This window comes from Calypte anna, chromosome 20, assembly GCF_003957555.1.
Source record: "Calypte anna isolate BGI_N300 chromosome 20, bCalAnn1_v1.p, whole genome shotgun sequence".
NCBI lineage: Eukaryota > Metazoa > Chordata > Aves > Apodiformes > Trochilidae > Calypte > Calypte anna.
In genome coordinates this window covers 7210578-7234350 of record NC_044265.1, presented here as the reverse complement: position 1 = coordinate 7234350, position 23773 = coordinate 7210578, and the positions used below count along the sequence as shown (strand labels likewise).

The 23773-nt window shown below is 46.6% G+C and overlaps 3 protein-coding genes across 10 annotated transcripts in view; 2 read left to right on the top strand and 1 right to left on the bottom strand.

Annotated features, from left to right (window-relative positions):
• Positions 1-4458: 4458 nt before the first annotated feature.
• LOC103532144 (oxidative stress-responsive serine-rich protein 1) lies at positions 4459-9135 on the bottom strand. 2 transcript variants are annotated; one of them, XM_030462928.1, is made up of 4 exons: positions 9078-9135; positions 8381-8496; positions 6726-6821; positions 4459-6087 (listed from the first exon to the last, which is right to left on the bottom strand). In XM_030462928.1, the coding sequence occupies exons 2-4, from the start codon at positions 8455-8457 to the stop codon at positions 5403-5405; spliced, it is 858 nt and encodes a 285-aa protein (XP_030318788.1). In that variant the 5' UTR covers positions 8458-8496; positions 9078-9135; the 3' UTR covers positions 4459-5402. The 2 variants fall into 2 exon arrangements, with proteins under 2 accessions (XP_030318788.1, XP_030318789.1); XM_030462929.1 differs by lacking the exon at positions 6726-6821 and having other exon boundaries at positions 9078-9131.
• Positions 9136-9153: 18 nt separating this feature from the next.
• Positions 9154-15517, top strand: OSER1 (oxidative stress responsive serine rich 1). 7 transcript variants are annotated; one of them, XM_030462927.1, is made up of 5 exons: positions 9154-9204; positions 9982-10043; positions 12023-12138; positions 13880-13993; positions 14706-15517. In XM_030462927.1, the coding sequence occupies exons 3-5, from the start codon at positions 12029-12031 to the stop codon at positions 15394-15396; spliced, it is 915 nt and encodes a 304-aa protein (XP_030318787.1). In that variant the 5' UTR covers positions 9154-9204; positions 9982-10043; positions 12023-12028; the 3' UTR covers positions 15397-15517. The 7 variants fall into 7 exon arrangements, with proteins under 7 accessions (XP_030318787.1, XP_030318782.1, XP_030318785.1 ...); XM_030462922.1 differs by lacking the exon at positions 9154-9204 and adding an exon at positions 9235-9265; XM_030462921.1 differs by lacking the exon at positions 9154-9204 and adding an exon at positions 9487-9586.
• A 3516-nt stretch (positions 15518-19033) lies between these two features.
• Positions 19034-23773, top strand: part of JPH2 (junctophilin 2) — a 31106-nt gene continuing 26366 nt past the window's right edge. The window contains exon 1 of the mRNA XM_030462909.1: positions 19034-19808. Coding sequence (XP_030318769.1) covers positions 19430-19808 — 379 coding nt within the window. The 5' untranslated portion in view covers positions 19034-19429. The remainder of the gene's footprint in view (positions 19809-23773) is intronic.

The following is a 23773-nucleotide window of genomic DNA, read 5'->3' as shown; positions in this document are numbered from 1 at the left end:
CAGAGATTAAGACTTAATTTTTTTATTTTTTTTTGACTGGTGTTGACACGGCAGGTATGCAATAAATAGCCACGTTGTTGGATACTGGTTTTAAAATGTCTAGCAGGTGTCTTGCCTGCCTTGCAGCTTTCATGAGAAGATGCAGCGCTGGCTCTTTAAAGGTCCTCGGTGATTTTTGGAAGAATACAGATTAATTACTGCCTAATGGGTGTTATGTAGCCTGTCCCGGGGAAAAGCCCAGGAGCCCTCAGTGTGCCAGAGCCCCAGGGTATCCATCCCAGCCAGCCAGACATCCTGCACCAAACAAGCACGGCTGGGAGGCACTGCCAGAGTTAGCAAGGTGTGGCACAATTGCAAACCCGCCGGGTTTCCCATGCTCGGAGAGTGCCGGGGCTTCTGGAGCTGTTGCTCTCCAGGCACTACGAGCATCACCCAGAGGTTTGCAGATAAATGTGTGGAGACAGCAGACAGCTTTCTGGACACGGCAAGCTGGGCATTTGGGCCTGTGCTTCAGGACACTTGGTTATTTCACACTCCATCTCTGGCAATCTGGGAGGCTGGAGATAATTGCCCATACATGGGACTATCTGTCAGTGCCAGGGGAGTAAAACCAGCCTGGTTAAGTGGGTTGCAGGGGCAGGTTGTGGAGAGGATGGAGTAGAGGGTTCTTCAGGCACAGGGAGCCAGCCTGTATCTCAGCACTGCAAAAGGGCTCTGGGTGCAAACACATCTACTCCAAGCATTGCTCCCATCTCCAACCACAGTGGAGTTGGTGAGGGTTGCCCCAGGTGTAGAAGGGAACAGGGGAGGGTTTGGGAGAGCTGATTCAAGTGGGAAACTGGGGCATGCTTTGTCAAGAAGCATTGGGAGGAAATGGGGTCAAACTGGTTCCCAGCCCCATGAGCAGAGTGAAAGCAGCAATTGTCTGGGTACTGGGAGGTGAAAATGAATACAGTGGTGTTGTGAAGCCCTGCCCCTGGTGTGTGTGTGTGTGTGTGTGTGTCTACAGGAGGTAATAGGGGTAATAGTTAGTCTATAGTTAGTCTAGGATGTCTTATGCCCTGCCCTGCCTCATCCCTGCCACATCCCCCATAGGCAGCAAGCCCCAAAACCATCCTGTCCCCATCCCAGGGCTTCTCAAGTGCTGCCAGAGCTCCCATGTTGGTCTTGGGGACAATCATAGGGAAAGCCTCTTCATTGGCTTCTGCTCTAGGGCTGCAAATTCAGGGTAGTGACCTGAGCTGATGCAAACTTGGAGAAAACTTAGCTTTTTAGAGCTGGCCCCATGGTGCAGTACCCTCTGCCCTGCAGCCTCCCCTCCTGCCCGCTCTGCACGGGACAGATCTTGCTGTCCAAGAAGCCTCTTTTGAGGCTCCTTTCAGTGGAAGGGGACACCTTTAGGCTTAGAAAAGGAAAGGAGCAATTTGACCAAGCAGAAGGGGTTGTTTCCTGCAGATCGCTGTCCAGAAAGCCCCATCTAGTGGCGCGTTTAGAGATGAATTAACGCTGCGCCTTTGAGAATAAAAAATCGACAAATGGGTTCATCCCTCTGGGTCCGGCCCGTAAGCGCCGCCTCTGGAGGTGCTTCTGTATTTCGCTGGGCTTTGGCTTGCTAAATAGAGCAATGCCTCGGGACAAGATAGGTGCCAGCCCCCTTCTGGGGTGTTCTGACCTTGTATGACCTTGATATCATCCCCAGCCTGCCTTCCTGGAAAGGGACTGATGCTGGGCTGCCCCATGGGATGCTGTGAGGTGAGGTCTGGTGGCACTGGCAGAGCCCTGGAAGAAGGTGCCATTGGGGCAGGACTGCAGGTGCTGCTGGTTTGGGAATACACAATCTGGGGTGTCTTGTGTCAGAGCTGATGCAAACATTGCAAAAGGGAGAGAGCAGGCGGCTGGAGTCGGTCATGGGACTTTGCCAGCACAGAAACACCTTCTCTGTTCTAGAAGGAATGGGTGGAAATCAGGCTGTGGAATCAGCTCCATCGATTTTTTTTTTTTTTTTCAATTTTTTTTTTTTCCTGAGTGGCCTGATTCAGTATCTGCCGGTGTAAAGCTAGGACTTGATTTGGCTTCTGTAGAGTGAGAAATAAATTTCATTGATTCAGGGTGCCCTTCTGCATCCCACTGAGGTTGAACTGAGTCCTGAGACAAGGCACACAAGTAACTTGTGAAGTGCTGGGGGCTGAGGGGGCAGTCAGAGCCACTGAAAAAACCAAACCAGCCTGGGTCTGATGGAATAGGAAGTAGAGAGGTAGGATCTGCTCTGAGGATCTGCTGTCTCCAAAAATGTAAAATATATTCTCCTGTAAATCGAGTGGGGGCACATCCTAAAGCATCCCTGGGCAGGAAAAATTCCCTGGGCTTGTTGGGGCAGGCAGAGCAGCAGGCTGGGAGCAGTAAGGTGGGCAGGGCTTGGCTCAGCACAGGTTTCACCAGCCACCTCTGAGGCCCAGCACTGCTGCTCATCAATCCAGCTGACTGTGCTGGGCAGGCACTCCTGGGGAAGGTCCTGGTTTTTTGGGACTCCTGAGGTTCTAGGCAGGCAGCAAGCAGGAGTCACTGAGCTACCAGAGGAGCCAAGTGGGTGAGCTGAACTGGAAAGACTTTGAAGGAAACTGAGCTTGGGTCTTGTAGTTGTACTAAAACGGGATGGTTGGAGCAATGCCAACGTCAGCAGCAATGTTTCAGTGTGTTTGCTATGGCTGCAATGAAAAACCCAAACCAGCTGCTGCCCTTCTTTTGCTGCAGGCAGCACTGGATGTGCTTAAACACAAGCACAAATAGTAATGCAGGCAGAATACCAAACTGCTGAGTTTGTCTCTTTCCCCTTTCCTTCACTCCTCACTACCACTGGCTTCTATCTTACCCAGGACACTATGGAAATGTGTCTGGAGAACCTGCTCTCAGCCTCTTCCCTCCTGTCTGGCTTCTGGAAATTCAAATTCACTTCCCATCCCTAAACTTCAGGACAGATCTTGGGCTCTTTTCCCTAGTTACCCTGCTCTCTGTGGACAGAGCAGACCTGCTGCACGCTGTCCTGCTCCACTGCAGGAAATGCTCTTGTGCCACCACCCCTGGTCCCTGCTAGCTGTATGTAACACCAGCTCGAAGGTCCAGACACTTCCAGGGAGGGGTCTGTGGGTGTCTTAATGAAGAGGAGCAGCTCCACAGCAGAAGCAGCTGCACCGAGGTGACCTTGAGCTGCCCACACCACATTTCTGGGGAACAGAGCCTCACTGTGCTGTGGTGTGCTGCAGGGCCCCAGCTGGTGAGGGCTGGGGATTTGCTCCTCTCACAGGCAACCAGTGCCATTTTCAGTAACTCTGTTTGTGCACATCAAAGATCTGAGCCCCAGCTTTATAGGCATGGGCTCCAGGTCAGCACTTCCTGGGAGGTAGGGTAATTGTGAAGAGTCTAACAGGGAGAAATACCTTCAAATACCTTCAACAATACCTTAAAATTGTATTAAAGAGGACACAAACCCAAAACATGAACAGAAATGTGAGCAGACATCCTCTGCTGAAGCAGAAATAGCCTCTGAAAAAGCAGCAGCAGCAGCAAAGATAACTAATACTAAATATTTACATTTAAAAGCAAAGTATGGGTTATACCAGAAAGGAGAAAGAAGAGGAAAGGAGAAAAAGCACAACAAAAACTTTGAGTGGGCAGGAAGGACAGTGCTGGAAGAGGAAAGTGAGGGGAAAGGGACAGTAATGCACTAACCTGAGAGGGGAGAAGGATGTGTGTAATTCTGAATGTTGAAACAAAGCAATTCACAGGTAAGGTAAATGTAATCTGTAAGTTATAGGTAAAATAATGACACAGCTGTTGTTATTGTTCCAGATCAGGTCTCAGAAAATCAAAAAAAGACCTTCACCCCACCCTGAAGCCCCCAGCAGAAACAGCTAAGGTGGCCCCAAAGCCCTCCCTTTGCCAAGCCTGCAGCTGAGGTTCCCCACTGCCTGCTCTAACACAGAGGGAGGTCTGGGGAGGAGGTGTGAGGGGACAGGAAACTTAGAAATTGCTTACACTTAATTTCAGAGCACAAGCCAGTATTGTGTGCTAAGGAACTGCATCCCACTGGGGAGCAAAATCATGGCTTCAGTTGTGTTCTTGTAACATACCTGGATTTATGTGAACTTTACATCTGAACTTCCTGGATCCATAGTATCTAAGGAATGATTAGAGTAATACCTACAGTTGGCCATTATCATCTAGAATGTCTGAGACTTCTCTAGCACACAATACAAGGCCAAGTGTCTATGGCTGCAACAGTCCATTTAACTGCTTGTGACTTGCTGACCACTAATTTTTAAACATGTATTTTACTCAAACGCAGCTGTTGAGCATGTTCTGATACTGGAAGCAGTTTTGGGTTTGTTTTTCTTAAAACAAAAGAAAAATGGGTTGTGAAAGGAAATGAGCATAAGTCAAATTACTCAGGCTTTAATTTGCTGGGTTTTGACAAATGTTTATTAATGCAAGTCTCAGCAACAGAATTCTTTTATTTCCATATTTTCAATTAGAGGGAATATTATAGCTCTACACCACAGAGTCTCTATGATACACACCTCTGGTTTACACTATTTCCATACTGCTTTGTGTATCAAATACATTCAGAAAAAATCTGTAGAGATGGCTCCAGCATCTCCACTTCTAAGACAGCATGGGCCAAAATACAAAGTTAGCTTGCTTCACTCCCCCTGATTTATTCCCTCTGTACAGCACAAATACCAAAATATATTTTTGCTTTTAAGAGCTTCACTTATCTGCAGAAAAATAGAACTGCTTAAGAGTGAGCTAGTTAGCTTATGAAAGGGTTCAAGCACACACCCTGCACATTCTGCACCTCCCTACAAAGCTGTGAGGAGGAAGCACTCACAATTGGATCCAACTGAAAAGGAGCCAGGTAGTGTTCAAGGAACAGAGCTCCACCTCATCCAAAATGCTGAATGTCTTCCCAGTCTTCTTTCTAGAGAGAGATGAGGATACAGCTGTAGCTATGAAACATTTCTCTAAGTGCTGGGACACGCTAGAAGAATGAACCTTCCAAACACTGCAAAATTTCAGAACACAACCTAAAAGGCTTTATTTTCCCCCCCTGCCCCCAAACATAGTGAAAACAGCATATAGAGCTTGAATATCCACAGCACAAACCAAGAAACAAAGGGAGTTTGTTTGTTCTACAGTGCTTTTGTTAAGGTACTCAGAGATTTAGTGCATTCTTTTTAGAACTAAGCTCAGAAACTATATTCCAATTTTTCATTTTATTAGAAAACTAAACTGTGTGAGGCAAAGAACATTTGATCAAACACGCAACAGTGAAAACATGGCACTGACAAGGCATTTAACCCAACCATTATCACAAACTCTGATTTGGGATTCTCTATTGCTTTCAGTCAAGTATACATCATTTCTGCCATGTGAGACATTTTCTTGGGAATATATAAGTAGTATTCCATATATCCAGAAAGATCTTCAATAGTCACATCATCTACAAAGGCTCGAGCTTGCTCAGAACAAGATCTAGGAGAACCTGACGAGGCTGTCCCACAGGGGGATCTGTGCTGAAGAGACTGGGCATGGACTCCCAGCACTGCCTTCTCACACTCCGACAGGACGCTCCGTAGCCCGGAGAAGGAATACACTTCCATGGTTCTCCACTGCTTGCACTGGCACTTCTTGTTCGTACAAGGGCACTGCTTGCCACTGCTCAGCATGGATAAGGACTGGAAGTCAGAGGTTTGGCTCGAATGCAAGCTGGTTTCAAAGGACGAGGAGACAGCAGGGAAATTCTCTCTTGACTTCTCCAAAGGCTCTTCGGCGGTGAAAGCATCCGAAGGTTCAGTTCTGTCGTCACTGGCCTCAAAGTGAGAATCGTGCCTGTCCTTGGTACCGTGTTCTGCTGTGACAAAAACGTCTGCACTGAGACTGCCCTTCGATGTGTCTGCCTGGGGTTTGTGTTTCAGCTGGCTGTTGGCTTTCATACTGCAGTAGGTGAACTTGGGGGGATGCAGGACGGGAGATTTGGAGCGTCTGCGGCGCGGGACCCTCGCTGCCCCTCTGGAAGGCTTCCTCACACACCTGCAGGGTTGCAACAGGTCAGCAAGTAGGAAACTCCAGAAACCACACCACAGCTCTACAGCTCTAAAATGGAGCTAAAATGTCTTAGAAGATTTATCTTTTTTTCTTAGAAAAATCAGGTGACTGGTCAATATGACAGGAACATTGAAGGAGTCTGAAGAAACTGGGGTGCCCCCAAAGAAGAGAGAGAGACTAACAGCCTGATTTTAGAGGTACTTCCCCCCAGATGTCCTGTGTTAAGTAAATAATACTTTGTCACCCCAAACTGTAGTGCTCAACCTGGATACTGTTTGGTGCTGCTGGCAAAATCACACTGAATATCCAAGTCCTTCAATACAGAAATAAAATAAACCAAGGAAGGGAAAGAGGGGTTTTTGCAGAGGTGTAAGACTTGAACAAAAGGATTTCAGAGCAAGTGGAAAGTGGACAAGTAAGAGCAAGTAAGTGGAAAAGAAAGTTTTAGGTACACTTTCTAAGAAGAAAGACTTTATTTTAAGTCTTGGTAAAGCTTTGTAATAGAAAGGAGAGAAAAGATACATTGAAGCAACATACAAAAACTTTCACTGGGAACAGCAGGCAAGTGCTCAGTGTCTGGGGGCAGAAGTGCAGTGAGCAGTGCAGTGAGCAGTGTGTGTTACCCATGCCAGGTGTCCTTTGAGCTGGCAGTCTGTGGCTTGGCTCCATCCATGGCTGTTCTGAGCGTCCCATCGCCCACAGGCAGAGCTGAAATACATCTGAGTAAGAAGGGAAAGGCCCCGTTAGAGCAGAGCTGAGCAGACACCCCACAGCCCCAGACTCAGCCCTTCTGCTTTACAGACCCAGCTAAGATCTGGGTTTGCTGCCCTGAGCTCCTCTGCAGTCAGTGGTTAGAGGCAGGGGGTGTTACAGAGATTTATTTAACCACTCTTACTGTAGTGACCTCGGTCAAGTGTCTAAAGATGGGTGAGATGAAGTGAAAGGAGGCCAAAATGCCCAGAGGCTGATGTCATGCCCTGTTTGTACCAAAATGACACAAAAGGAATGTAAACTCGGGTTCCAAATGCTCTTGTCAGACAATAGCAGTTAAAGATAGACTCCTGCTCATCTAGAATGCCAAGTCAGGAACCCACAGCAGCAGGGTGAGGAGGAGTGGGTGAGGCACAGTGGACAAGGAGAGGTTACTAATTTACTCCTCATTAAATTTCCCAGATAAACACAGCATAAAAAAATATCTGGCCCTCAGGGTCCAGGCAACAAACACAAATGTCCCAGCAGGCAAATCTGTATTGATAATGGCTGTGTGTGTGACTGAGCAGGGGAGAGGAAACCATGAGAACTGAGGCAGAAGAGCACAAGTACTCTGCTCCAAATTTATTTTTAAGGATTAGTCACAAGACTTGACTTGTTCAAAACACATGCCTGCAAAACAAGATCTTTTTTTATGCCTAAAAAGATATCAGGAATCAACCACAATTCCAGTCTGTCACTGGTAATACATCAGAATTAGTACACTTAATAAGCACAGTTCCCTGTTAAAGAACAGCTGTGTTTTTTTCCACTTTTTACAGCAGAACTCCTGAAACAGAAGAAGTAGCAAAGCAAAATATATTTTAACATGAGAAGGAAGTCACAAGTTCACAGTATTGATGGCTATGGAGATGAATTCACAAGACAACATTAATTATTAGTATAAAGCTTTCTCTTGTGTCTCTGAATTCTCAAATGACTTCCAGTGAACTAACTCCTACTTTTGAGGAAGGTGCTTATGCCACGTGTTACCAGTACACCCAGTGAGCTGTGGAGTAAAGGTTTTAGTGGGAGAATATCTGCAGACACGGAAATGCTCAGTGCTCATGCTTAGCCTGATGATTTATTTCCAGTGAGACTCTCCAGCACTACCAAGTGACAGTGCTGGCTCTGGACACTTCCAAGGCCACCTTCAGGGACAACAGCAAAGGCTGATAAGGTGGCTGAAGACTCCAGTGTTCACATGAACAGACAAACGACTTGTGTGTCACACAAGGCAACACAACAGTTAAGAGTGGGTTCAACACTTCGGGTGAGTCACTTCACTGTCACTATGTAATTTCAGTTGGATATTGTGTCAAAATGAGTAATGAAGTACTGCTTTGCCTATGAGACAGTTATAATGACTATTTCATGTGAAGTGATGCAGTTGTCTCCTCTTGGGAAGCACAAAACCTTTCACCAGATGACATTTGTTTCAAGGTTTGAAGTAACATTGTATATTTCTCCCATATAAATATCTAGTAAGAAATTACAAAGCACGTCATCCTTTCTGTTGCTCACTTACCCTACTGCATCCACCCTCAGCTTTTTGAAAGCTGTTTGCAGACTCTCTTCCTCTTCATCTTTAGCTTCCAAGTCCATTGATGGGCTCTCAGTGTGTAACCAGCTGTGCCATATAGCCTAAACTCAACACAGAAACAAAAACTTGACATTGAGGTCTGAACACACACAGTCCCTGAAAAACCAAACTGGTAAGTGCTGCTTTCTGACCAGACCTGTCTGACACTTCCCACCGCGAGCTCCCAACTCCGTGTTTCTCAGAATAGGTGAAAAGCAGCGAACTGCCTTTTTGTCACCGGTGAACAAATATTGTCAACGAGTACGACTTCAACTGGAGTTGCGAGCCTGACACCCCCTCCCCAGCCAGCTGGGCATAGCCCTGACAGCCAACAGCGCACCGGCCGGGGGACAGGGACCGACACCAGACCCGCTGGGGCCCTGTCCGCCAGGACCCCCCGCAGCCCCCGGCCCCACAACGCTGGATCCCTCGGGGCCGCGCTTTGGCGCCACCTCCCCGGGGCCTCTCCTCAGCGCCGCGCCGGGAAGGCCCGCGCCGGCCCCATCTCCCCCGTCCCCAGGAGCTTCCCCTGGCCTCGCCCTGAGCCGCTCTGATGGGTGTGGTGTGGGTGGGTGTGGGTGTGGGTTTGGGTGTGTGTGGGGTCCGTGGGGTCCCCCCGCGCTGCCCCCGGGCCCTCACTCACCGCCGCCTCCCCGACGGCCGCTGGGGCTGAGGGGGCGCGAGCGGAGCACAACAGGAAGTGAGGTCACAGACCCGCGCGTGCGCGGCCAGGTCCCCGCCCCAGCCGCCGTTCGGTTCCGTTCGGTTCGGCTCCGGGGGTTGGGGGGAGGGGGGGCAGCGGGAGGCGGCGGCGGGGACCTGGGCATCGCGGTGAGTTTGGCGGGGACCCCTTCCCTTCCCTTCCCTTCCCTTCCCTTCCCTTCCCTTCCCTTCCTTCCCTTCCCTTCCCTTCCCTTCCTTCCCTTCCCTTCCCTTCCTTCCCTTCCCTTCCCTTCCCTTCCCTTCCCTTCCCTTCCCTTCCCTTCCCTTCCCTTCCCTTCCCTTCCCTTCCTTCCCTTCCCTTCCCTTCCCTTCCCTTCCCTTCCTTCCCTTCCTTCCCTTCCCTTCCTTCCCTTCCCTTCCCTTCTGCTGAGTCACCCCCGCTGCCCGTCCAGGGGTTCCGGAGAGGAAAAGAGGTCCCCGGGGCTCTGAGTGGGTGCTCGGGGGTGGGTGGGTGTCTGTGGAGTGTCCGTGGGGTGGCTCCGGCAGTGGGAGGGCGGGACCCTCTGCCCGGTGCCGCCGGGAGTGCCCCCGTGTCCCGTCTCGGAGCTACCGGAGGCCTCGGGAACAACGTTTTGGGTTTTTTTTTAATCCCTGTACGCGCCCCTGTTTTAAAGCCAAGGCGTGTGTGGGTGCACTGCAGCCTCATCTCCACAGTGTGCGTGTCCTGCGGGGTCCTGGGCTGCTGGGAAACAGATGGAAAACCACTGGGAAAGGATGGATGTGCGCTGCTTTCTTTTTTATTTTTTTTTTCCCCTAGGAGAAAAAGCGTAGAAGTTTTAAGGTGGTTTTTCATACAACACTAAATTTTGTTTGTTTTTCCACAGTAATTTGTTGTTTCTGGATCTCGGGGCTAGTGTGTCTGAGATGCTTATGCTTAATTATCAGAGTGAGTGGGGTTTTATCTGAATAAATTCCGTGTCATCTGGGGGGTTTACTGTGCCAGTGATGAAGGGCAGCACAACAAAATATTGAGTCTAGGTCTGCTTGCACATTTTTGGGTAATGTACAGTGACTTTAAAATGTTTTACTGTAACTTTCTTGCTAAGGTTATGTAATGCAACAGGTTGGTATTTGAAAAAATAAACCAAACCAACCCAACTTTAAAGAACCTTCTGTTTGGATCGAGGAAAAAAAAAAAGCAACAGAACAACAAAAAACTGAAGTAGGAACCATGTGTTTTGCCAGATCAGGAGAATTTGCCTAAGAGAGTATTTGAGATAATAACTTACTGGAATGAGCATCATGTTGTCAGTCCCTGTGTTAATTTCCTCCTCTCATGTTTACTTGCTGTGTGACTCACTGGCCAACATGTGCCTTGAAGTTGTTATGATACATTATCCTCCTGTGTGTCTGTGTGTCATCAGAGCTGTCTGCAATCCAGTGTCCAGGTGAAATGCTAGCAGAGCAAGCAGGAACAACAGTGGGGAAGAAGGAGGCTGTAAGGGAACAGAAATTACTGCTCTGTGTCTGTCAGTGAGCTGCAGAGGTTCAGATTTCTCCTCTTTCCTCACCAAGACATGCTACAAAAAAAGTTGGTGCCTAGTTGGTAAAAGTAGTACCAGTGGAGGTATTATTGGTGTATTATCAGCCAGGGTTGGTGCTCCCTGTGAGAGTGCTGCTGCTCCCAGAGCTGTTGCTGTTTGCTGGGTTGGGATGGGGACCTTTGTCATGGATTCTTAGGGCTTTGGGAAGATGCAGTCACAGAACAGTTGAGGTTTGGCAGGGATTCCTGGAGGTCCAAACCCCCTCTTCCAGGGGCCACCCTAAGCCAGTTGTAATATCTCCAAGGGGACTCCTCAGCCTCCTGGACAGCCTGTGCTGGTGCTCAGTCACCCTCACAGCCAAGAAGTATTTCCTTGCACTCAGACAGCACCTCCTGTGCTTCAGTGTGTGCCTGTGGCTTCTGGTCCTGTCACTGGACACTGCTGGCTCTGTCCCCTTTGTACCCACCCTTCAGGTATTTATATACCTGGATAAAATCCCTGATCTGCCTTTTTTCTTCTTGACTGAGACTTTATGCTCTCAGTTGTTGCTGCTTAGCAAGAGCAAAGCCACACTAAGGAAGCAAACCTTAAGTATTTTGTAGGGGAAGTGTGGCTGGTGCATGATGTGCATGTGCTTGGAGAACTGTACAGCACTGAAGAGCATAAAATTTAGAAAGATTTGAAAGTCCTCTGTAGCTAAGTTATGGGCTGGTTAGATTTTAAAGAACCACATTAGCCAGTTTTTATCAATCCCTTTTTTATTTAAAACAAGGCTTATTCTTTGCTGTTTGTACTGTTACTTGCATTTGTACTTGTGCAAGAGCTGCTTCTGATACCAGAAATTTTTAAATAGCTATTTGCAATCAAAATATGTTCTGATAGGAGCCTGTTACTCTTGCTGGGATCTTAGACATAAGATCTAAAGAATGTTGCTTAGCTTTAAATTTCATCTTAAGAAAATCTATTGGTTTGGGCTTTTTAAAATGTGTATGTAACATCAAGTCCTAAAGTTGGAAATGATGGCTGTAGAAAGTTGACTGTTTCTAATGGTTGAATGTTTCCTGATTTTCACTTCTGGAGACACTGATAACACTTCAGGACAAACAGGAGTCTGTCTAAACAGTAATGGAGATGCAAGATGCAACTGACACCAAATTTTACTTTCAATTGCTCATTCACCTGTGCAGCTGGACAAGAGACTGGTTGTTCCTTTCATGTAAAGTTTGTTCTGAATCAGCTTCCAAAAATGTTCTTCTAGAATGACCTCAGCTTTGTGAGCTCAGTGTACTGTTTTGAGTTTATTTTCATGTGTTATGATGCTGCTGGGCAACTGATGTTTCTCACAAGGTTCTTACAGCCATGTCTCTTTTTCTGCCTATAGCAGCACATGGTAATTCTGTCAGCTTCTGCCATCCCAATTATGAAAACAGAAGCTAAGGATGGAGAAGAAGAGAGCCTGCAGACAGCATTCAAAAAGCTAAGAGTTGACACAGCTGGGTGAGTAACCAAGTTAACACATTACAAACTGACTTGAAGGGAACACCCAGACGTAAATTTGAAGGAATGAGGTAATTCCAACAGGTTAGGCACTGAAGCCTTCCTTCCAGTTACACTCACTAAGTCTGTAGACTGCACTTCTCAAGAAAGGGTAATTTGTTTGTTGGCTGTTAGCTCCCAGCAGGTTTGAAACAAACCTAATGAGTCAGCAGTTGACAGCCAGCAGGTTTGAAATTAATTTGGGCACGAGTCTGTCTGTCCACAGAACCAGAACTCTGCTGGTGCAGTGAGTGTATTGTCACAGCTCCAAAAGCCTGTCATGAAATTCACTCCTGTCTTTTCCCAGGAGAGAAATGTTCTTTCCCTGTCAGTAAAGAACAGCATCAGATGAAGTGCATGGTTCCCACACAAATTGTTTTCATTGCTGTCACTTACAAATGTACTTTATAATCAAAATCACTAAATTGGAAAGAAGTTGTCATGTTTTGTGGGAGGTACAACATGTGGCTCTTACCTTCCTAGGCTTAGGCAGCAGCCGTGGGCGATGATCATGTTTATCTGAATTTTTTTAAAAAGGGATTTTATATATTTTTTTCTGGTGACAAATGTGCACTGTTACAGATTACAGGTATCATGCTGTGTTTCAGTAAGATGTTGTCAGTGACAATTATGCTGGTGACTGAAATGAAAGCGTAGGTGAGGCAGATGTAAATATCAAGGTGGTAACTAGAATTACTAAAGAACTTAGATTGTGAGTAGATGGGCTTCTAAAGTGATCTTTAATCTAGGTAATTAAACTTGTTAGAAATTAATCCCCATGCAAATGCCTCTCTTTTCTTTAGTGTCTCTGGTTCCACCCCCTAGTCAGGCACAGTTAATTACTCTGGAGTTTTTACTGTTGGCCTTCAGTTTTCTGCTCTGTTTTCACTGTCCTTTAGATGGAAAATAGCAGGTGTTTGACTGATAGATTGGATTCTTAAATATCAGTTAACCCTTTCCTAGATCTATGTGAGGGGACTTTTTTTGCTTTTTGGAGAGTCTGCCTACAAACCAATTTGATACAGGATTTGGAAAATAATTTTCTTGTGAATTCCAGTTTAATTTATGAAGTCATAACTTAGGAAAATTCTTCTTGGGATTATTACATCTCCTTGAAAATAGGAGTTTGTTATGAATTTATAGTGCCAGAAAAATTAGTACATCTTGTAAGGTTTCTGGTTTAAATATAAGTTGAAGATCTGACACAGCTCTGCTGCTCAAGTGATTGAGCTTGCAATAGTGTGAAGAGTTTTAGCTTATGCTGTCCTAGACAGAGGCTTAAGTGTTCTTCAGTTGGACAAAGTCTATTTATGTCCAAAGAACATTTATTTTTAGGAAAGAATGGCTTATTTGTCTCTGGAAAAAGAGACGTGGTTCTTTGGTGATGGTGTTTTTCCCCTCCCCTCTCCCTGGAAACTGAAATTTAGCCATTGTGTGTGCTTTGTCATTGACATGTGGAGTTGGGATTTGCAGTCGAGTTGCTGGATGGCATCATGTGTTATGAAAGAGTCTGTTATACAAACTTTTCAGATAGGAATGTGTAAACACTATCCTTCTGAGTTGAGTCTTTGTGGGCAGGTCTTTTAAGACATAGTGTCAATTATTTGGAGCAGTCTTTTCTGGGAAAGAAGATTGATGAATGTTTTCATATTCATAGTGCTGACCAGTCTAGGCTGTTAACTTCTCATTTTCTCTTTCACAGATCTACTGCTTCTCTCTCTGTGGGTGAAGGGACAAGTCCAAGAGCACTAATTAGAACAGCAGCAGATGAAACCAAACCTAAGAATGCATGTAGTTCTAAGGAAGCCTGGCAAGGGTAAGAGAATCTTGGGATTATCAGACTATATCAAATGATACTGCACTGAAAGGGAATCTTAATTAGTCAGGTTTTCTAGTAACTACACCCCTCTATGCAAGGAACTCAAATTTTGTTAATTATATTCTATTATTATAGTACTCTACACCACCTTTTTCTGTTATTAGGTGACAACAGTTCTTATTTACAGTTATATGGAGGGAAAAGCTGTTCAGCTGTAGGTTTCTAAACATAATAGATGAGATTTAATAGAAATGTGAACTGCTGTTTATGAATCAGTCACAAATGCATTTCCTTGAATCACTTTGGTGTTGCTGCCTGTACGCTTTGAACTAGATCAAAATAAATAACTGGTTTCTGGGGTGTTACCACAGAACTTCACACTCATCTATTGAAACAAAACCACTTCATGGCCTTAACCATAAATTTTGTGCTGTCTTCTTGTGTTTTTTCCTTCTCTTAGAGGTAATTTTTTCATGTCTGATATCCTTAACCCATTTTCTCACCTTAAAAGCAGATGTTTTAGGATTCATTTATCATGTGTTCCTTTTATATTTTATACAGCTGCTTTAGTAGAACAAAGTAAAATTCCTGAGCAAATACTCTGAGCCTAAAGCTCTTTCATGCAATATAAATGCAGTAGAGGTGTTTCCCAGTGTTGTTTGTGATCCAGCAGTGAATCTTCACTCCCTCTCATCCCTTTCCCTGATAGGTCTGTGAAGAAGCCTTTAAGAGGAGTTGTGAGAACCCAGCGGCGCAGGCGTTCCAAGTCTCCAATCCTTCATCCTCCAAAGTTTATCCATTGCAGCACAAAATCGCATTCCACGTGCAACCAGCTAGTGCACAAGGGCCAGGCTGATGCACCAGATGACTGCAGTGGGTTTGGGATGCCAGTCCCAGAGGAAGTTTGTGCACATGAACGATGCAGCGTTGCTCCTGACGCTGACCAGAAGAGAGCTGATGTTGAATGTTTGGGAGCTTCTGCTACACAGTTGGCATCAGAGAAGAGGCAGGAGAACTCTCCAGCTGTTTCTCTAGTATCCAAAGCAAGCCTAAAGACTACAGAGCTTTCTGACTTCCAATCCATGTCCAAGCTGAACGGGAATAAGCCGTGTGCGTGTGCAGCCAAGGCCTGTCAGTGTAAACGGTGGCAAGATATGGAAGTGTACAAATTCTCTGGCTTGCAGAACACCCTCCCATTGACACCTGATAGAAGAACAGTTTCTGAGGATCACTCCCAGTCTTTGCCATCAAGAACTCCATCAAGTTCTCCGCGTTCTTGCTCTGAGCAAGCCAGGACCTTTGTGGATGATGTGACTATTGAAGATCTTTCAGGATACATGGAATATTACTTGTATATTCCAAAGAAAATGTCTCATATGGCAGAAATGATGTACACCTGAGAGAAATGAGCACTAAAAACGCAAGGGTGGGTGGTTTAAATCTGCCCTCTGTCACACTCACATGAATGCAACTCACTCTCCACTCACACTGCTTGCAATAAAGACACTTCTCTGCATCTTAGCTGGTGTTCATCATTTAAGCTGAACAGTTTAGCTTAAGTGTTTTAGGTTAAGCTTGGGATATTGAAGTAAACATGGTGAATGTGTTCAGGGCATACCTGCCTGTATCTAAGTGACCTAACATTTGGGAAATTCTCTTTTTTTCAAAGTCCTCCTGTTTTGGTTGGTTGGAACAGGGAAAGTTTATAGATTGCTGGGTGATTAGAGATCTTACTGTGAAAAGCTTTGTGTGATTCAGCTGCTTTGAAATTACTTTGATCTCTGGTTGTAACACTTCCCCTTGTGTTTTGGGTGCTTGACTTCTTCATAAAGGAGTGTGACCATCTTCAGTCCTCCCCTTGGTACTGACACCACTCTGGGCTAATCCAGGAGACATGGTTACCTTTTCTTGGGTTGGAGGCATTGTTGTTTCTTTGTGCCTAAGGAGACTTTATTTCTGATTGGGTGAACGGGTGTTCTCCTGTCCTGTCTTTGATGATGATGTTAATGTAGTCAGATGCTGTTAGGTTAACATAACATTTATATGTTAAGCTGCCTGATGTGAAAGGCAACTTGGAGTATGAAAGCAAGGTTGTTTCCAAAGGTTATTCTAATTTTTGAACCATTGTTTAGGGGAATATATAAAGCAAGGGTAAATTCTGTTGAATTGAACAGGCCTTAGAGACTTGTCTGCAGCAGCAGAAACACCTGCTGGCTTCAGGGCCTTGCTGCTTCAGTTAACCAAAGGAAAAATGGGGTGATGGACACCAGTGGTGTTTTTTTTGAAAGCAGAAACAGCTTTTGCTCACTTCAGTGGCCTTAATTCATGCACTTTGGGGGTTTTGTGGGTTTTTTAGTTTTGTTTAGCCTGCTCTGTAACATCAGGTATAACCCCTCCAGTGTCCAAACCCATACACTTGTGTTAACAGTTGTCAGCTGCACTGTAGGGAAATATTTCCTCTCCAGTCTTTATACTAAACCATTGTCACTTTAGATGACTTTTCCAGGTCTAAAATATTGGTGGAGTCTTGCATTCTTCCTGAAACAAACTCCAGAAAGTTGGTGCCAGAAGCAGTTTGTGCCATACTTTGTGCATCTGCACAGACTGCCTTTTATAAACGTAGCAAAGGAGCATCCCATCAAATAATATCATTTGTTGAGGAAGAGTTGTGCTAAGTTTTGCTTTACAATTTGCAGTCCCTGCAATTTTCTAACATTTAAAGTCTGGAGAAGAAACAGAGATAAACATTTGCCTGTGAAATCCTTTGGTATTACTTCTGGGCTTTTTTTGTTGTCATTTCTCTGGCAGCATCTGGTATCTTAGAACTAAGTGGCCTTGCAAAGGTACCTGTTTTGTCAGTTGTGAAGTGTCATCTACCCCTTGCAGAGTGTGCTTGGACCTCTCATCACCCTTCCATTTCCCTGCCCTTAACCAGCTGTATTCTGAATTCAAGGCAATTATTGTCTGCAATATGGGACTTCAAAGTGCAAAATGATCTTACTGCTCAAATAATTATTCTTTGCTGTTCCCAAATGCCTGTGGGCAGCAGCCACAGCTCTGCTGTGGGGCTGAGAGAACACTTTTCAAGACCATGCTTCTTCTTAACATTTCTTTCCTTAGTCACCACAGACCTATACCAGCAGGGTTTGGGATTCTGTGTCAAGTTACAGCGTTATAGAGAGTGGATTGAAATCCAGGAGGTAAAAATAAATAAAAAAAAAAGACGTGAATTCGGAAGGGAGGTGGTGAGAACTGGTGCAGACTGGGAAGGGAGGCCAGCGGTGCTGGGCCACTAGAGGTCCCCCGCAGGCTGTGGGCTGGCCCAGCCTTGAAGGGGGAATCCGACTTTTTTTTTATTTTTTCAGCCGAAATGAAGAAATGGGCCCTGTGCTGAGTGTTGCCTTGGTGCACACGGGTGCTGAAGCTTGATTGTTGGGGGTTTGTTAGACAGCACTTGACAGAAGCTCTTTACATGCCGGCATCTGCATAAGTTAATAACATTTAAATGAAATGTACTATCAGTTCACAGCTGTGCAATGTAATTAGAAGAGCTGCTAAGTAAATAATTGTGCTGTACTGAACTTGGCATCCTCTTAGGGCAGTTACAACATATTTGTGCTGGTAAGTGCTGGAACACCATGAAATAGAAGACCATGGGCAGCAGCAACATCTGCCTTAACACTTTCTCTTCTGTTACTACAGGGCATTTTAAGATGCTTTGGTCTACTCAGAAACCACAAAAACAAGAATTTATGTTTATGCTTTGAGAAACTGTGTTTTTTCAGCCTTAACTGTGCAAAGAGAATTTTGAAAGTGTGACAGAGTAGTATAAAAGCTTAGCTTTAAAAAAAAAACAAACCCAAACACCCAGCTTGAGCAAATTTCAAAATCTGACTTTTCTTTTTTGCAAAGAAAGCTTGAGAGGGTGGGTTCTGCCAAGCAGCACTTCTGAGTTGTGTCAGTGTCCTTTACCACAGTGCCCATTCCTGTGGCTGAATGGAAGTAAAGCCTTTGTAATTTGCAGTTGGTCTTCACCTGTGCCTGCAGGTGTTTTGTAGCTGCTGTGCTTTATAGACTCGCTTATATTTTCTTGTAGTTTATATGTTTTTTTTTTCTATGCTGTCTTGTAGGACCCCCCATGGGGAGGTTTTCCAAGTTGTAAAACTGTGCTACCCAAGTCTGAAACTTGTGTTTGCCCCAGAGCTGGGCGTATGTCTCAGGACCTGATCTGGAGGGGCAGAGCACAGCATGCCCTGGCCCAAAGCTCTTGAACTTCCCAGCATCTCATGAGCAGTGAGGGCAAGGTCACCTCTTCATGATGTTGCTGTGACAATGTCTTTAGGAGATGGAACAGGTGTAGCTGGAACAAGGGAGGGCTGGGATTAGCCAGTTACCTGGTGTTTCACTCCTTTTCTTTCCTACCACCTGTATTTGATGACATGGGTTGTTACAAGCAAGGTGGGCTGTCTGCTCCTCATATCTGTGCAACTGTCCCTAGGGTAGGGTCTCACTTTTCCAGACACAGTGATGCTAAATTATGCTGCCAGCTGTTAAGACAGCAGGAGATTTTGGTCACTTTCTTCTTTGGGACTGGGATGAATGACTATTTGTGGATTTATTTGTTTATTTCCCACTACCACAAAGCATCTCTGGAAATTTGCTTTAAAAGCTGTGGACGGGGAGAGGAGTTGAGCTGCCCTTAGGTGAGCGGGGTGAACGCTTGTCCCCTTGCTCCTTGCTCAAACTCTGCCCACTTCAGCCATCCCGTCCCAGGAGCATCCCTCCCATCGGGGGTAGTGCGGAGCAGGGCCCGATCCCCCCCAGGCTGCCCCCTTTCATGGTGAGGCGGGGAGGGAGCGACGCGGCCCCTTCCCAGGCTCTATTTTAAGCAGACATTTACTTTCCCAGCCTCTTCTCCGCCTGGATCCCTGCCCGGGGGGGCGGGAGAGGGGGGTGAGGAGCGGGGTGGGGGGGATGTGTCTCTTCCCTCCTTCATAAAAGGGCCCCGAGGCGGAGGCCGGGCTCCGGGGGGTTATTTTTGGGAGCATCTCCTGGGATCCGATGGCCTTGTTAGGGCAGCGCTGACCTTTCTCCCGGCGGGGGAGGAGTGCGGAGCGGGACGGGACGGGGCGAGCTGGGAGAGCGCGGCGGGTTCGGTTCCCCGTGCTCGGTTCCCCCAGGTTCGATTCCCCGGGCTCGAACCCGTGCCCGTCGCAGGTAGCGACGGTGCTCACCTGCCCCTCCCGGGGTGAGCTGGAGCCCGTCCCGCCCCTCTTCCCTTCCTTCCCTCCAATTTCTCCTTCCTCCCGCTCCCCAGCCCCTCGGCCGGGCGAGGCGAAGCAGGAGCGGCCGCTCGGGGATGCGGCAGCCGCCCCCACGCCCCGGAGCTCTGCCCTGGGAGAGCTGCCCGGCTGAGGGGACACCGTGGGGACCATGAGCGGCGGCAGGTTTGATTTCGATGATGGAGGTGCCTATTGCGGGGGCTGGGAAGGGGGCAAAGCCCACGGGCACGGCATCTGCACCGGCCCCAAGGGCCAGGGCGAGTACTCGGGCTCCTGGAACTACGGCTTTGAAGTGGTGGGCATATACACGTGGCCCAGTGGCAACACCTATGAAGGCTACTGGTCCCAAGGCAAGAGGCACGGCCTGGGAATCGAGACCAAAGGACGGTGGGTTTACAGAGGAGAGTGGACCCATGGCTTTAAGGGACGATATGGTGCTAGGCAGAGCATGAGCAGTGGAGCCAAGTATGAAGGTACCTGGAATAACGGGCTGCAGGATGGCTACGGCACCGAGACGTACGCTGATGGAGGTATGTGTGGCTCTGGAGGGGCTGGGGGGGCGATGAAGAGCATGATACCCAGCCTGCAGGGGCTGGGAGTTGTTCCTGCTGAAAGGGTGACCTGACCCTATCCCTGCCAGTGAGGTCCAGACAGGCACAGTGGTCTACAACGAGCCATTGGGGTGCTTCAGTCAAGAAGCAGGGCTTGGAGCTCATGAACATCCCCTCATAAACGTGTGTGTGCGCCCTGATCCCTGCTGCCGGGTGCAGCACATGCCACTCACCGTCTCCATACACAGGAGGAGCAGCAATCATTGTCCCCACTGTCCCCACCTCGGGAGCTGCTCTCAAGTGTCTGTGTCAATAGTTAACACCAACCAGCTTGATTTGTGTAGTCTGTAACTCCTGGGACTGATTGTTGCAGTTCATTCTTGAACCAGCCCAGAAACTCCTCACTGGTGTGTGACCACCACGAGCCCATCATTCACAAGCTGTGAAAGTTTTCACGTTGGATACAAACTGCCCACAGCATCACAGCATGCTGTGCCTTTGCATTAAACACTGCTTGCATGCCTCTGGCTGCCTGGACATCTGCTTTGCTGAACAGTTTTGGTTGAGTTCATTTAACCTGTTGAGAATACATGGTCACACGCCTTCCCCTGAAATAAATCCCTTTGAATCCCTGGAAGCTCTCACCCCCTACTAGTACACAAATGCACTGTGTAGTCAGATATTTGTTGTGCTCTATAATTGCTCCATCTAATTGTGTTCTTGCATTAGTGGCAATTTTGGTGTTAGAAATATTGCAAGAATCTCTGTGCAAGTAATTCTGTAGCTTTTCAGTACGGTAATGTTCCAGGCTGCCATATTTAGTATAGCTAAATAGAGAGGGTGTTTTGAAAGAAATACTCTTCAAAATATGGATCAGAATTGCATCTATATTTATCTGGGACAGGCAGTGGAGTTATTTTGTTAAGAAAAATAGTGTTAATGGTATAACTTTTCAGAATGAAAAGTGTTGAGTTTATAGAGGTTAGAAGAATGAACTAATTCAAGACTGGCTGTCAGAATTGTGCTTTTACAGAAGTATTTCTCAGTGTCTTGTCTATGTGCATGGCTAACTTCAAGCCTAGGAATATAGTTTTGAAGTCGATTCATTCATTTCCTTTGTGCCTTTGGAGGTTGAAGGTACAAACATGAACTGATGCATCCCTCCAGCTCCTTAAATTTTCTCCCCCCATCCTCTGTCCTGTTGCTGTAGAATGGTTAAACACTGACCTGTGCAGGTTGCAAAGCAGCAGTGAGAGCCCAGGTTCTGTCTAATGCATAGGTGTACACTAGTGCATTGCAGAAACTTCACATGTGGCTGGAATATGTGTAGGTTAAGTGTAAGATGTGCTTTGATGAGCAATGAGCAGTGGTCAGGTAACTGTCAGTAGCAGCTGCTGCTGGGACTTCCATTCTGGAGGTGTCAAGGTCTCCTATGAATCTGCACAGTGGCTTCTTCACTGCTTCCTAAAATGTCTTTGTCTGAGGGTACAGGATGACTGGATTTCAAATTAATTGTAGAGACTTCTGAGAAACAAAACTTGGCATGGGAGTTTGAGTTAGGTCATGGACTGAAAACTTGGGACAGAAGAGTGGGAAAGATGAGTCAAGATTTTCTCCTATAAGGCTATAGGAGATAACTGCTTTGCTCAGCATGGCTCCCTGGGGGTTGTCCTGCACCCAGGAATGTGTTGTCTGCGTCATCCCTGGTGCCACCCGAGGTTGGCAGGTTAGCCCTGATCCACATGAATGTGCCCAGCCAAAGCCACCTTGGGCAGCAGGGAGCTGAATGCCTCCCAAATCTGGCTCAGGAAGGCTGGTGGTGCCTACCAGCTGCTCCTTGTATTGGGCCATCGTGATCCCACTGGTCCAAGCAGTTCATTCATCACTTGAGCTTCTCTAGTGGTACAGGAATGCATGGAAATGTGTATCCCAAGCCAATTGCCAGACAGCATCACGGGTGTAGGACTTTGAGAACCCACTCCTGTTGTCTCCTCACCTGTACCCAGTAACCATCTGCAAGATCCAGGCTGCTGATTTGTCCTGTTAGTATTGGAAGTTGAGGTTGCTAAAATAAACATCTGGAAAGGCTTTGGAAATCTGCTGTCCCTTGAGTAGGGGATGTGATTCCCAACTCCTGTGGAAGCCAGTGACAGGAGAAAGAGGGCTCTGGGAACACATGGCTCTTGCCAAATCATTAGAAGCTTTAGGCCATGGTTGGGCTTCCTGTGAATTTCAGGAGTATGTTGCTAATTCTAATGTTTTAAAATAGACTTTAAATTTGTAGACATAGTACATATATAAATATACACATAGGAACTTTATACTTTAAAATGCACTTAGAAATCACAGACAACCCTATGAATATATTTTATCTTTTGCCTGGCTGAGATTGATGTTTAAATAAAATCAAAGACTGAAGTGAAGCTTTTTGAATCCCAGATTGATTTTTGACGTCCAGTAGGAGGTGGACTCATGGTATGGCTTAGCCCAGGCACCACTTGGGTCATTGGCTTTTTCTCTCAGCTACCAAGAGCCCATTTTTGTGGAAACCATGGGAGACTGATGGCTTAAAGAGCTCCCCTTCTGTAATGTTAAATGAAATCAGCCAGAGGGGTTCAGAGCTTCTGGCATGGGCAGGCAGAGACAGTAACACTATGATGTATTTGCTTGGGTATGCAAGCTGAAGATAGGTGTGTGTCTGCTGTGGTTGCCAGCAAAGAGCTTGGAGCCCTTTAGAGGGGCAGGATTTGCTGGCTAAAGCAGATGGTGATCTGGGTTGTGGAGGGCATAGTATAAAGGAACTCATAATTTTGCAACCTTAGCTCTGAGTAAACACCAAGTTATTTGGCTGCCACCCTACAGTTTTGTCTCTGCTCTAAGGAAGGCCTTATTTTTGTGGATACTTGGGTGCCTGACCCAGTTAACTCTCATTGCAGGAAAAACTAAATCTCTGTTAGTGCAGAACTGTACTGGGTATGCAGGACCTGGTCCCAAAGCTAGGCTTTGCTACACAGATATTTTATATATATATATGAGGAGGGAAAAAGCCTCACCTGAAATTGAAGCAACCTAAGCCCAGTTTGGTTTTGATCCTACAACGTGATGTCTAGGGCTCTACAAAAGAAGAGTGGTGTCAATTAACTGGGTGTGGAAACAATGAGGCCATTCAGTGATCATGAGACCACACGAAAGGGGAAAAGAAATCAAGAGTGTTTTAGTGGGAGATATGAAATGGGGTAATATGCAGCAGCACCAACTCTTTGGGTGCCTGGGGCAGGGAAAGTGTGGTGGGAAGGGATGGGGCAAAAGAAGCAGCATCTGTGGGACTACAGCTGGGGAAGCAGGAATGGACTCTGTATGAGCTGAAATGGTGGTGGCTTTGCCTGTAGCAAAGCTCCCGTGTGGCTGGAATTGACCCATGAACCAGTGCTGTGAATAAATTTCCCCTCTCTGTTTTTTTTTTTTTTGTCTCTGCATTTCTTTTCCAACAGAAACAATCAGATAACACTGTTGGCACCAAAAAGAAGCACTAGTTTTGTGTTGGCCTGTCTTATGATTTATTGTCCCTGGCCTCTTGCATTGGGTTCTTCTAACAAGTCCATCATCACAGTCTCTGGGTAACAGCAGGGGATCATAGGGCAGTGATTAGATTTGAGTTGTTTACTTTATTTACCTTGTTGCTTTTATTATTTACATTCATGACTAACTACACCAGAGCTCAGAGACAGGCTGGGAAGGGGAGAGATGATGCTGCTGACAGTGGCTCTTGCTGCTGGGCTGGGTGTGCACTAAGAGCTGAAGCTTTTGCTTTTGGTGCAGCTGGACACTGTCCTGTCCTGCTGCCAGCCCAAAATGTAGGGTACAGCCACCCCATCAGAGTGTTTGAAGGTGAAGGCTGCAGGGGCACCCTTTTCATCAATCCCACAATTTAATCTTCCTCACCC

What these genes read in the sequence shown, in the direction of transcription:
- LOC103532144 (XM_030462928.1), bottom strand. Translation starts at nt 8,457, where the DNA reads ATGGACTTGGAAGCTAAAGATGAAGAGGAAGAGAGTCTGCAAACAGCT. An exon ending in CTGAGGGTGGATGCAGTAGG is followed by an intron (nt 6,822 to 8,380) that starts GTAAGTGAGCAA and finishes CTTCTTACTCAG; the next exon opens with ATGTATTTCAGCTCTGCCTG. An exon ending in TCAAAGGACACCTGGCATGG is followed by an intron (nt 6,088 to 6,725) that starts GTAACACACACT and finishes GCAACCCTGCAG; the next exon opens with GTGTGTGAGGAAGCCTTCCA.
- OSER1 (XM_030462927.1), top strand. Translation starts at nt 12,029, where the DNA reads ATGGTAATTCTGTCAGCTTCTGCCATCCCAATTATGAAAACAGAAGCT. An exon ending in CTAAGAGTTGACACAGCTGG is followed by an intron (nt 12,139 to 13,879) that starts GTGAGTAACCAA and finishes TCTCTTTCACAG; the next exon opens with ATCTACTGCTTCTCTCTCTG. An exon ending in TCTAAGGAAGCCTGGCAAGG is followed by an intron (nt 13,994 to 14,705) that starts GTAAGAGAATCT and finishes TTTCCCTGATAG; the next exon opens with GTCTGTGAAGAAGCCTTTAA.